Source organism: Pezoporus wallicus, unplaced genomic scaffold (assembly GCF_028554395.1).
Source record: "Pezoporus wallicus isolate ANWC-B61680 ecotype Strahan unplaced genomic scaffold, APGP_CSIRO_Pwel_v1 contig_7011, whole genome shotgun sequence".
NCBI classification, from domain to species: Eukaryota; Metazoa; Chordata; class Aves; order Psittaciformes; family Psittacidae; genus Pezoporus; species Pezoporus wallicus.
This window is the reverse complement of record NW_026638234.1, coordinates 989987-1003085: the sequence shown is the minus strand read 5'-3', so window position 1 is coordinate 1003085 and position 13099 is coordinate 989987. Positions and strand designations below refer to the sequence as shown.

Sequence of the window (13099 nt, the reverse complement as noted above, 5' to 3'; positions counted from 1 at the left end):
TTAGTTCTCAAGCCATAGCTCTGCTACTTGGCACTGCATGAATTATACTTCCACTTTAATGCTATGTTTCTTTCAGCCCCTGTGTCAACATTGGTATTCAGAATTCACCTCCTGTCTTATTCACCACTTTGTGTTTTTCTCACAGGTTTCGTTTTTCTTAAAGGACAAATGCATCCCTGCTGCAGTTAATAGCCATCGCTTTCTGGATGGAGCCAGGATATTACCTTAAGAACTGGCTCTGGATATGATTTTCTGCTCCTGGTCATGACTGTAGAGAAAAGGGGAAGCGTGCCTGCAGGCACGTACGAGTAAAGCTGTGATAGCTTAAATCTTCCCAGCCGGTATAATAACAGTAGTGAAAACCCAGAGTTATGTCTTCCACCCCCGCTCACCACCATGGTGTGTACTGATGTCTACCAGGGGTTGGGTGGTGGTGACTTACACCCATGCGATTGCATCTATGTTATCCTTGCTAGACAGATGAAAGCCTTCTCTTTGCTGTGCTAGCTTGCCTTCTACTACCTTTTGATACTGCAGCAAGTATAAATAGATACCCAAACACTGACAGAAAAGAAGGTTGGTCTGCCCACTGCAAAGGCTGTGACACCCAACTCTAACACGCCCTCAGCAAGCTCGCAGTGCTTGCCTTCACCAAAGAGGCAACTGTAGGATGCTTTAGTAACGCTTATGGAGCTTGGCATCCTTTGGTGCCTGTTCAAGGCTTCTGTAAATGCCACGATACTTCCGAGGCACGCGTCTGACACAGATACATGCCATAAAGCCAGCTAGAAAATGGACTTATGAGAGAGGCAGGCTGTGCTGGGCCTGAGAAGGTGCAAGACGTTTGTCACAAAGAAAGCAGATGCTGGGCCCCGCGCTGTGCCGCTTTGCCCCAAACACACCAGGTACTTCACGAAAGGTCATCTTTTAAAGACCACAAAAAGGCACTTGAAGGACTGGGTCAATGCCTTCTGATGCTGCTGATTTGACATGATTGCAGGGCTTTCCCTAAGTACAGCCAAGAGAAATGTTTGTAGCAAATCACATAAAACTTGTCAGGTTTCAAGTCCCCTTGCACTGCACTCACAAAAAATGCAGTGAGAGAGGTAAGCCTTTCAACTCACAGTCAAAACCTTGGGGCAGCTTCTGAACACATCTCAAAATCACAACTTCAGCGTGAAACCAGACAACAGAAAACACATTGCATGTCAAAATACTCAGAAGGCAAAAGAAAAAGCCCCAAGCCTATGTCTCGGTCTGCTTCTGGAATCAGAAACACAAAGCATAGGCTGGGGAAAAAAAAAACAACCCCAACCAAAAACCAAACTAAAACCAACAGATAGATCAAAGCCAGAGAAAATGTTCTCACAGGTCTTCGTGAAGTGAAAGTACCTAATTTCACAGAGTTTCACTCGCAAGCAGAAGTGATGAGCCCTGCAAACAGTATTAAGGATGAACTGGAAACTCTACCAGGTAGCAGCTACAGTCACTTTCTGCTTCCCTGCTTTCACAGTCAGCTCTTCTATACTCTTTGGGTTGTTGGTGTTTTTGGTGTTTTTGTGTTTTTTTTTGAAATTCAGTTGTCTGAATACACCTTTATAGAGAATTTTATGTTTTGGACTAAAATGTATCTTTGTCATAAGCCCAGGACCTTCTTCGCTGGGACCTAAGTGGAAGAAAAGGCATTTCTTTTGAAAGCTGATTACACTGGGAATCTGTATATAGAATTTCTAACCACTTTTCCACTGGCAGCAAGAATGACATGTCTTGCCTTCACTGTGGGTATGCTGGTGCATGTATGGACTTCACCAACATACTGTAGACCTCTGTAGGTGCTCTACTGCTCCAAACACCACCCCTGTTGTCAGCCCCGTTGCAGTTCATTAATACACTTCAGAGAGGAGATATTCCTACTATTCATCTACTATTTGGAAAGCTGACTCAAGTCTATACAAATATTATCCATTCTCTTAAGATGACAGAAGAGGTAATGAGGTAGTGTAATGTTTTCTTGTCCTTCTCCCAGACTAGTGATTCACCTAACCAGTGGTCTGTCTCTGCGGCCAGATGTCATGGATGAAGCCACAATTCACTTTGCAGATGACAGACGTGCTTACATGGGAAGCTTTCTTTCCAAGCTTTAACAGAGATCGGTTTGTGCTGTGAAATATGGCAGTGAGAGACCAAGGGAGAACTTAACCCTTCCAAACCTTCTTTTTTCTTTACATGGCTGGTAGATAATAATCAACTGTTATGTATATACAGACCCAGTTGTTTTAAAGATCCTGCTAAACTCTTGGATTCAGTGGTATTTTATGGCAATGTGTTCTAGTCTGTAATCACACACTGTTTAAAAAAAATTCCACCATACCTTGTCCCATTGACTGAACTCAGAGGAAACAATAGGAGTGAAAGGGTGAGCTGACTATACAAGTTGTTTTAGGGAAGAAACCCAAGCAAATAGAAAACACAAGTAAATACATAAAAATTGAATAAAATCTGAGCAAACACATCCTTGAACAGTGCAGTCTTGAGGAACACAGAAAATCTGACAGGCGCAGGCAGGCTCACCTCCTGAGTGAAGGAGTGAAAGGGGCCTGTCCTGAGCTCCCCCATGAAGCTGGAGTGTCTTGTCTCTGTGCACAGCATGATGTTCATGGTAGCCACTCTACCTGAAACACCACACACCCAGCTCATGCCCAGCATTCAGGAGGCCTGTGCTGGCACAGGGAAGACAGAGATGCCAATCCGGGTTTGGATTCAGAGAGCAGGCAGTCCCTTTCCAGCCAGCCTTCATCCATCCTCCTACCCAAAGCTAGAACTACTTCTTTCTTGCCCTAATGCTGGCACTGCTAGATCTGTACTGCCCAAGCCCACTCTGCGTTTCATCCTTGCTCTCTGTGACTGCACAAGAGGACCTTGTGCTACCTCACCTGGACAGTCCTCCTGGCATGTGCAGCAGAGACCACTGGGACGCAGTGCAGTCCTTGTTGCATGTGTCAGGGTGTCAAATTTGGATGAGCTTCTTCTGTTGGTGGAACAACCTCATAGTTTTACAGAGAAATGCTCTTGCTGTTTCCTTAGGATAGCTTCTGCTTAGCTTTTAAAAGCAAATATGTCTATTTCTAAATCCAAGAACAGTAATTTCTTTGCCACTCTTGGTTTAGCTATAGACTCTCCCCTCTTGAATAACAAGATGATGACGATACTCATTATGTGTTCTGAAGTAAAATTCTTGCACAGTTCATAAATTACTTTCATAAACTTGCCAATATCACTATCATTCACATGCATTTAAAGATAAGCAGACTGTTCTTTTGGGGTCATGCCTTAGCAGTCAAACTAAACCATGATTACCTTCTAGTCATGAAAAAATGCAGTTTATTTTCTATTCATATTGCATACACTGGCTGAGTGGGGAAGATACTTCTATTTCCCACTAGAGAGCTACCTCAGAGCTGGAGTTTGGCTGTTGTGGTAAAACATGGTCCAAGGCAGAGCTGCCATCCAACAATCTCTTATTAATGGCCATATGATATAGGGCAAGACAGTCTGGGGGATCTGCAAGACAGCCATAACCTTAAATCTTTGCTCAGACTGTCATCACAACATCACTATGTTAAGTATGACTGGTTAAACACCCAGTATAATATTTTGGCCTAGGATAAAATCTCTTGATCTTACCAAAGCAGTGTATTCATCTCTGTCAGAAACTTTACCCCTTGCTTCACAGGAATTCCTGTGTTCAGGTCTCTCAATGTTTCTCAAGACTTTTCAATGAAAGAGTAAGGCTCAAACAGAGAGAAGACTGTGTAAATCAGACATTGTACAATTTTGTTTTCTCCTAGTAAGCCAAGGTTTCTATGAGCTTTAGTTCAATTTCCTATTTGCAAGATACAGTTAGTATTTTATAATGCTGATGCAAATTAACTCTTTGTTACAGTTCAGGCAGTCTGCAAAAGTGACAGAAAACTTTCTCTTACCCCTACACAGTGACAATGGAGTTTATGTTACTGTGAAAAGATAGTTTTCTTCTACTTGGCGAGCAAATGAAAACACGTGGCAGTGTTAGGCACTGTGCATCTCCCAGAGAAATGTGTCTTTGGCTGAGTTACTTCTAGTATATGATTCTGCTCACATGCAGCACCAGGGATTTTAGGATCCTACCAATGTAAATCCCATCATAAGGCAAGTCAGAGTCACTAACTTTCAATGAGAAGCTTTCAGTGAGTGCTTTCAATGTCTCTGAACCTTAGCTATGGGTGTCCACGGGTCCAGGGAAGGAAGCCCTTCAGAGCAGGAAGAGCTTCTTGCTACAGTTTTATTTAGCATTTGCAAAGGAAGAAACCCACAGTGAGGCTGGGCGCTACTTTGCATTTCGGAACGAAGAAGAAAGTAGGCACAGTGTATTTTTCCATATTGTAAAAGTGCTCTGCCAGAGTTCCTTTCCATTTGATAAGAAACCAACAATATTGCACCACAAGCCTTCATTACCATGATTAATTAATAAAAAAATACAACAAAAGCAAAACCAAGAGTAACCTTCTTTGCATACTGAAATAATTAGACCTCACAGCAAAAGGAAAAATGAAGAAAACGTGCCCTTCTGGAAAATGTTATGTTTCGTGCTATTTAGAGCTCCGTAAAACCCTGCTAATAGATTTGTTATTCCATCTTCCTTCATAGGCAAAATTATTAGGAAACCTTACAAGATAGTCTAATGTCCTTCGTAAGTTAAAAGAAGTTATAGGGTGGGGCAATATTATGTAGCTATATAGGCACCCTTTAAAAACTGTGTTTACTGTCTAATACAAGACTCTAACAGGTGCCATTTTGGTCCCCTGCCCAAAAGGTATCACTATGTTGACCCAGACAATACACATGAGCTCTCAATAAAACCAGCAAATCCATCTTTACACTATGAATCTTGCTAGAATAAAAGCTTAAACTACTGCCTTGTTGATGCAGTCCTAGATTTGAGAAAGAGATGAAGCTATGTTTTTCTGCAGGCTGCACTGCAGCAAGACAGTTACAAATGGTCCTACCCCATAGTCCTAACACCAAGCTGAGACTTTAAACTGAAAGAGGCCATTAGGAAAATGAGGCCATCATTACAAGCAGAGTCATCAAACGTTTGAATGTGTTCAGCATGCAGAGCACACCACTGGAGGTTTCAGTGTAATCCTCATTTCTTTACCTAGTGGCAGAAGTGAGGACCTGGTGTGGTGTGATAGAAAAAGGGCCATATCCTTTGTGGTGTACCACATTCAATTAATATGTCAGGCTTTCTATGTCTGTCACTGCTCACAGGGGCTGGAACAATGGTTCTGCTTCCCCACTCCCCTCTTTTTTTCCCAATTTTCACATAGTATCAGGTTAAAAAAGAGTTATGGATTTCCTTCTCGGAGAACTGCCTGGACTGATAAAGTGAAATCCATGGCAGAAAACAACTTGTTATTTTTCCTTTTACTTCACCATTTCAGTTAAGAGAGAGAGTGCAATAAATTTTGGCGGGAAAAAAAAGAAGAGACAGTTTGGGACATTTCAAATGACGGGTCTATGTAAACACCATTGAGAAACAGGGGTGAGAACAACCAGCCCTAGGGATGATTTATTTTTCTTGCTCTGAGGCCCGAGCGTCACTTTTGCTGCACCCAGGATTTTGAAATTGTGTGAAGTTCATTTGAGTAAAGAAAGGAACAAAAGGGGAACTGCTGGAAAACCGTCACAAGCTTCCATATTCAAACTCAGTATTCTTTTGCAATGATGAAACGTTCACTTTATAACTCAACTGAAGAACTGTTGCCCAAGCTTTTCTACCGCTGTACAGTGGGAGTTTGGTCTTGCTTGTGCTGGGTATGCACCAGAATCTGTACCTGGATTGCCCAAACTGGATGAATATCTTAAGGTAACTAATGTGACTTCTAGCCTAGCAAGATTCCAGCATAGTCCACGAGGAAGCACAAAATACTGGTGCTATCATAATATTAACAACAATAATAAGAACAGTAATAAGGAGGATAATAAAACCCATTCTGGAGTGCTGAGCTAAATCACTTGCTGGATTAACCAGCTTTAATGAAACTCCTCCTTTTCTGGTAAAATCAGTCCTTGGTCTCCAACCAGCTGCTCTCAGGCTCTCTAGGCTCCTGCCTGCAATACAGTCTCTGCCATCCCATCTCATCCCATGGACTGGCTGTGACCTGGCACTCGCTGCAAGCACTGCCCCATGACGGTCACTCTTGTTCTTTTATCAGAAGCACAAAATTTCCTCAGCAAGCCTTCCTGTGCTACAGATTCAGTAAACAGTTGGGTGAGCTAAAAAAAAAAGAAAAAAAATAAAAAGGCTGGCGAAACGCAGGAAGATCCTTCTTGTTATTCTAACAGTATTGCTTCCTTTGCTCGTAGGGGTGCTGAGGAAACGTCAGCTGCAAGCGCTGCAGAGCAGTTAGCCACTTCTTGCTCAGCCTGCAGCATCTCCCCTGCCCAAGCTAGAAGGTGCTGCGAGGCTGAGTGGCTCACTGAGCGACTTGCTGCGATTCCCCTGTCCGCCGGTGCCAGGAAAGACAGATGTAGAGGAACTTTTGACATGGGGGGGGGGGGGGGGAAGAACGGATGCAAGGCTGGAGAGCAGCTAGCATTTCTGCAGGCTGCCCTGCACTCGCGTCCTTCTCGGGGAGCGCTGACCTGCATGCAGGAGCGGCAGGGTGCCGGCGGAGCTGCTGCTTCTTGTGACACAGCAGCTGGGATGAGCCTTCCGCATTCCCCAGCCCGCTTATTAATATGAATAACTCATGACTCACACCGACACCGCCAGCGAGGCCGGGAAGCTGTAGTCTGTAACTATAAAGAGTTATGAAGTGCTGCTCTCTGGCAGCACCCGGCCACGCTTGATGAGCGGTCTGCGACGGGCTTTGTGTGCCTTGTCATCCGCACAGGAACAGCCCTGCTGCAAAAAGGGCTTGAGCGGTCAGAGGGCTTGCGTGGAAAGGGGAAAAGTTCAGCTGTAGGATGAGCTATTTAGGAAGGCAGTTACGAGGAAGCGGAGAAGTTTCTCGTGCCAGCCGCTGGCTTACTTGTCTGAATAACCCATGACTAAATCATTAGCTCCATGGGGGGTTGTGAGAACGTTAGAAGGAGTCCCTGAGTGCTCTTGATCACTGGTGAAAAAGTCGTATTGCTGGGTGAAGCCCTTTAATCCCCCTCTCAGCCCTTTGAGGACTGCTTCATTTCTCTAAGGGTGGCTTCTGCTGATAATTTGCAGCCATCTGAGACCTGCATGGCATCAACAGGATCTCCGAGTTTATCCTCACTGCTCCTTTTCCTGAGCCACGTGAGTTGCAGCTAACTTTAAGCAGGTTTCTAAGCTTTTCCTGACTTCTCCCCTGTGAACATGCCTTAACCCAGGCTGATGATCTAGCATAAATGAAACAGTATCACGCTCTGCTGGCTGTATGCTCCAGCCTGCTACTCGCCCCTGGTGCTTCATCCTGTAATATGTGTACTATGCTGTTGGCTGTCATTTTTCATGGCAGTGGCTCAAAAAGTCTTAATTCTGCCAAAAAGAATCAAAAGGGATTTGTGCTACTGCTTTTGTATCTGCAGTAATGCTTGTGAGTTATTCTAGCACATTTTGATTTATGAAGAGAAAATTCACAAGCATGCAATGGTTGTTTGAACAGCTTAAATGAGTCCTTGTTATAATCTCTTTAATGGACTGATAAGTAATGAGATGATATTCCTGAAAGCTCAGATATTAGCTTCGATGAGAGTGCCTCAAAGAAAACTGAAGTGGGAAAATCATGTACTACAAGAATGTTCCCAGATACTCTCCAAACATGCATTTTCTTAAGTATAGGAAAGTAAAAAATATATTTAGAAAGTCTGAATGGTACTTACCTCTCAAGAAGTGCTGGTAAGAAGGAAGTGACTCAAATAAGTTGCTTGAAGCCATTGTTTCCTCTTTAAAACTCACTCTCTCTTTACAGTGAAGGAATATATGATTTCTTCTACCTTGGGGAGTGAAAATTGAAGAACAGTCATTGCTACCACCCTCCTCCCAGCCATCATGCTCTGTTTTATCCCTGTTCCTCAGGAGCAGCGCAAAGCAGATTATAAGGTTCTTTTGCTAAAAGAACTCTGAAATTGTTTCTTAAAAAGAAAAAAAAGTAGCGGATCGGTTGTGGTTGATGATGCTTACCACTCTACGAAACCCTGTGGTTTGCAGTCAAAACGATTCGCCCTGCCTGCTGACCAATATCCCGGACCCGCTCTTGTGTGACTGCCTCTGTACCCAACTTGTGGTTCTGTGGTTGTTTATGAGGCCCAAAGAAGTGTTTCACACAACCAAAATTACAAATTTAACTGTTCCCCTTTCCAGAACCTGCCTCCATTGGTCCCTTTGCATCACGTGACCCGAGTGATGTCGACTTTCTTTTTCTTTCTTCCCATTTTTTTTAGCTTTCTGAAGTCATGCCCTACCCACTCCACCTGCCCTCCCCGGGGCTGCGCGAGGCACCAGTGCCGTCTGCCGAGGGAGGGAAAAGCAGAGTGACTCACCACCCCTGATGCTCCAAATGGTCTTGCTGAGTTAGTTCAACTCCCCTTGTTTTGTTGTGTGTGGTTTTTGGAACTACTGATTATTCTGATGGAGATTTCATTGTTGCTTATTCAATAGTAATCCAAGCCCGAGCATTAGCCTGCTGCTCAGGCAGGATGTGCAGCTAGTCCTGTAAAACACCAGGAATCAGCTGTAGGAAAGACTACTGGCTGGGGAAAGAACACTGTGAAGAAGTTTATTTAAAAATAATAAAACAAAATAGAAAAATAAACTGTCAGTGGAGAAAAAAGAAACCCCAACATTATTTTGAGCCTTTTTGCTGACACCTGTTAAGGTATGCTTGAAGGTCACTAGTCTCTAAGTCCACAGGAAAGGCTTGTTAGTTAATTCCATAAGGTCAAATTCAGTAGTAGTTCTTCAGCACAGCTCCTGCTCCCATCAGAAGGATCCCTACCCAGGAGAAAACCTGAGTAAAATCCTCAAGGTTTAGCTCAGTGTCTTGCCAGGGGATACCAAGTCTGTCCTGACCAAAATGATTCAATTTCCTTCTCCCTTCCAAAAGAATCAAAAAACAAGAGGAAAAAAAAAAGGTTCCTAAACCTAATAATCAATTGCCAGTTCTGGCTCTGGCTGTGACAATGCAAAAAGAGGGGAGAAAAGTCACTTACTACAGCATAGAGAAGTGGCTGCTGTGCCACCTTTTGTCTCCTTTTCCTCTCTCCTGAACAGCGAGGAGCAGCCCTTTTCCATCTCACTGTAAAGCACGGGACGCCTCACACCTGTGCAGCCTGGGGTTCAGCACACTGAAACCCATGAATCCTTTGCCAAGAAACACGTGGTGATAAAAGCACTTAACCGACAGTGGGGCTGAAGCCAAGCGAGACTTCCCCTGCACCCTCTGAGTGACTACCAGGGTGAAGGAGCTCCCTTGGAAGAACAGCACGCCGCCTTTGCAATACTATCAAAAATACTGGTAGGTGGAGCACCAATACGTAACAACACACGGCTCCTCCCTCAAGGAACTCACTGTCAAACCCACGGGCACGCAGGTACCGCTGGCACAGACTGATGCCAGACTTCTGTGCGGTTCTGCAGGAGCACCTCCCACACTGAGGAGCAGGGATACCCAGACCAGATTCAGCGCTTAATGCACTTGGAATTTTTCCGCTTATTGCAGCTATGGAGGTAGAATGACTTTTCCTCACACAGACTACATTTCTAGTGCAAATGCAATCTACCTGGGCATCCTGGCTTCCTTTTAGGGTTAGTGTGGAGCTGCGTGTGGGGTTGCAGTAGGTTTTCTTTAGAAAAAGTCAGTCTGCTGAAACAGAAGCTTCTCGTGGTGCGGAAGGATGTGACAGGTCTAGTGACACATATTACCTAGGAAATCGGGAAATTTTCCCAAACTAACTTCCAGAAAATAACAGATCAATTCTCAGCAGCAAGTACAGGAAGGTTAGAACACTTTGCTACCTTGTGATAAGCCTGGCTCAAACCCCTGCTGCACTTGAATCAGACCGGTAACTCAAAGCTTGGCTTTTTCGCTTACGGGCTCTTCCAGAGCCTACCGCAACCGGACCAGCTTTTTGGCTGGTCTGGGAGAAACCTCTCCCCGCTCCCAGCGCTGGACTCCTTCCACTCCCCTGTAAACAATTCAACAAGTATCCGCCAAAGATGAAACCTGTCAGCAATGCTGACTCCCGTAGGGCGCTTGCCTGGGAGCCGGGATGCTCCGGGAGAGCACCGGGGTGCCAAGCAGTGCCGAGGGGGATGCGTGCCCCAGGGCGCTGCTGGGCTAGGGCCGGCAGAGGGAGCTCGGCCCGGCAGGACGAGCCTGCGGCCGAGGCGAGGAGCATCTTTGGAAGGGAGAAAGCCCCAGAGAGGGCCAAGTTTGGAGTAAGTGACACAGCGACCTATCTGCGTGTGGCCGAGGTGGGAATGGTTGTTGGCTCTGTTTTTCCCTACCTAGTTAGGTTGTGCCATAAGGTACGACGCAGCTGGAAGTCAAGCAACCTGTTGTATGTGCATCCAGCACATGAGCTAGTTTCAGCTTTACTTTCTCAGGTGCCCCAGAAACTAATTGCAACTGTCCCAGAAACCTAATTGTACAAGTTTAGCTCAGCTGGTCAGAGAGCAGAACGAAGACCTTAAGGCACATTCGCCTGAGTGTAAGACAGGCTCCCAGATTTCATAGAATCATAGAATGGTTAGAAAGGACCTTAAGATCACCTAGTTCCAACCCCCCTGCCAATGGGCAAGGACACCTCACAGATCCATCACTATATAAAAAACAGATTTATAAATCAGGGACACAGAAAAGATATATAATGTGCTGAGTTGCCTGCTACTATATATCTGCTCTGTCCCAGAGGCAGGATGTATTCTGAAGATTTAAATTACATCAGATGTTTGAGATGAGGCCAACAGGAATGTATTTCAGAAAGTGCGAGGAACAAGGCTGCTGCATGGGTGCAATTGGGCAAGCTCACTGCAGTGACAGGGAGACATCAGAGTCCTTATTTCTGACCCTTTGTCTTAGCATCAGGTAAAAAGACCCTTCCTGCAGGAGCCCTAGTCCCTGTCTGCTTCAGAAGGCATCACCAATCAGAGCCTTTAAATCGCTATTTGTGGTGCATTTGATTTCTTTTTTCTAATACCCAACAGTCTAGGGCAGGAGAGCTGCCAGGGCTGGGACGGACACCCAGACAGCTACAGCATGTGCCACGAGCATCCACAGCGTTCTGGACAGCACCCGGCAGCACAGCGTGTCAGCGCACTGCGAATGTCAGCTATGTTAATACTTTCACCTCAGTCATCTGCCATGAAGGCCAGAGCATAGCTATGCTATGCAACAAGCAACAGTTGGGCTGGTTTTGTCATCTCATAGCTAGGGCAGATGATGCAAGAGAAAAGCCTGAGTGTTTCGACATGTAGCTTGCCACTCCGGTCAGTTCTCTGCCAAAAGTCATCTGTAAATAGTGCATATGAATATGTTTTATTAAGGCCTAACCATCTTGAATTTTCAAGGAAAGGACAGTACTATGTGGGTCTGAGCTACACTCAAGCAGGATGATGGACGATTCTTCTCCCAGGCCACTGCTACACACAGCAAAGCTGTGAATCCTAAAAAAGTGGGCAAGGGCTGCTGGCAATGCTCACAGTACCATTTTATGCTGGGTGCACATCAGCTGTTCCTGCAGGCTTACAATAAATCTACGTCAAATGTACTGTTAGCATAGCTGGCTATTCAGAGGAGAGGAATAAGCTGGATCATTTCACAATTCATGCCCCAAGGAGGGCATCCAAATGTTGCTATGTGAGCTGTGTCACCATTAATGCCACTCTCAATTTTCTTTAAAAGCTGTCCTGTAGAGGCCCTTGAAAACCTCATGTCACTGGTACTTAGGCATCCTCTGCTTTCTAATGAATAAGTGTAAGATAATGATTAATTTTCAGGAAGTAATATCTGGTTTAGGTCATAAAGCTGACACATTGTGAAACAAATCAACGAGTGATCACACGACAATGGAAAGATCAAATTATCATGCCAGTAATGTTTAATTTGATGTATGGGGTAGGATTTAGGTGTACTGTATTTGCTGCATTAGTACTGCAGAGCATGGCCCTATTGTCTGGGGTTCTTGGCTGGAACATGACCTCCAGTAAACAAGCCCTGACACCAGGCATGTACATACTCTGAATTCTTGGTCAACGGATCCCATTTGGAGTCTCATGAGGTTGCCAAAATTTGGAAAAAGCCCATCACCACCCCTTCCCTCAAGCCCTCAACAGAAGTCCGCTTTTTAAAGAGCAAATACTTCAGGTCTCACCAGCCTGAACAATAAATTAACACAGGGAAAGCTTTGAGCGCTAAAATTTATCAGTCTCTACATCTAAACTGACTTTTTCCCCTCACAGAGCACAGTAATGACCTGACCCCACCAAGGTATGCCCCGGAGGCCAGCCACCCTTCAGGCTGCAAAATCCCACAGGCTACTGAGAGGTCCAAACCAGAATGATTTAGGAATTATTTTGGCTGCTCCCAAGAGGTGTTTAGAGGTCAGGTTTACAGTTTGAGGTCTGACACAACAATATAGGGAGATGCATAGTCTCTCCATCTGCCCTACAAGTGACCGGCTGTACATAAACAATGGCTTCCTTCCCTCCACTGATAGCAGCCTCTCAGTTTTCATCCTCTTTTCAGTTTAGACTGGCTTTAATCCCTCAAGACAGGCACCGTACGTCTCAATGCAGCAGGATGTGTTTGACCCTGGAGCATCATCTGCATATTAGATGCACTCCCTTGCTCTTCTCTATAACAAGCAAAGCCTTGACTTCACAGACTGAAATGTGTGGTGGGCCTGGCCTCACTCAGACAAAGCAGGTTGGGTTCAAGCACAGGCAAGATGGACAAGTGCTAAACGGATGGAGGCAAGCCAGAGTAGAATACAAGGAGAATGACATTCTCTTACATCCACTTGTCTATTCCACGAGTCAGAGCAAGATTAAAGGAAAGCAAATACTCACACTGAGAGGACA

At 45.0% G+C, this 13099-nt stretch overlaps 1 protein-coding gene across 3 annotated transcripts in view; it reads right to left on the bottom strand.

Moving 5' to 3' along the window:
• RUNX1 (RUNX family transcription factor 1) overlaps window positions 1–8434 on the bottom strand; it is a 166976-nt gene extending 158542 nt beyond the window's left edge. The window contains exons 1-2 of one of the 3 annotated variants that reach the window (XM_057410088.1): window positions 8201–8434; window positions 7900–8013 (exon numbers count right to left, since the gene is read on the bottom strand). In XM_057410088.1, coding sequence (XP_057266071.1) covers window positions 7900–7954 — 55 coding nt within the window. In that variant the 5' untranslated portion in view covers window positions 7955–8013; window positions 8201–8434. The other 2 variants (XM_057410086.1, XM_057410087.1) reach the window with 2 other exon arrangements.
• Window positions 8435–13099: the final 4665 nt, after the last annotated feature.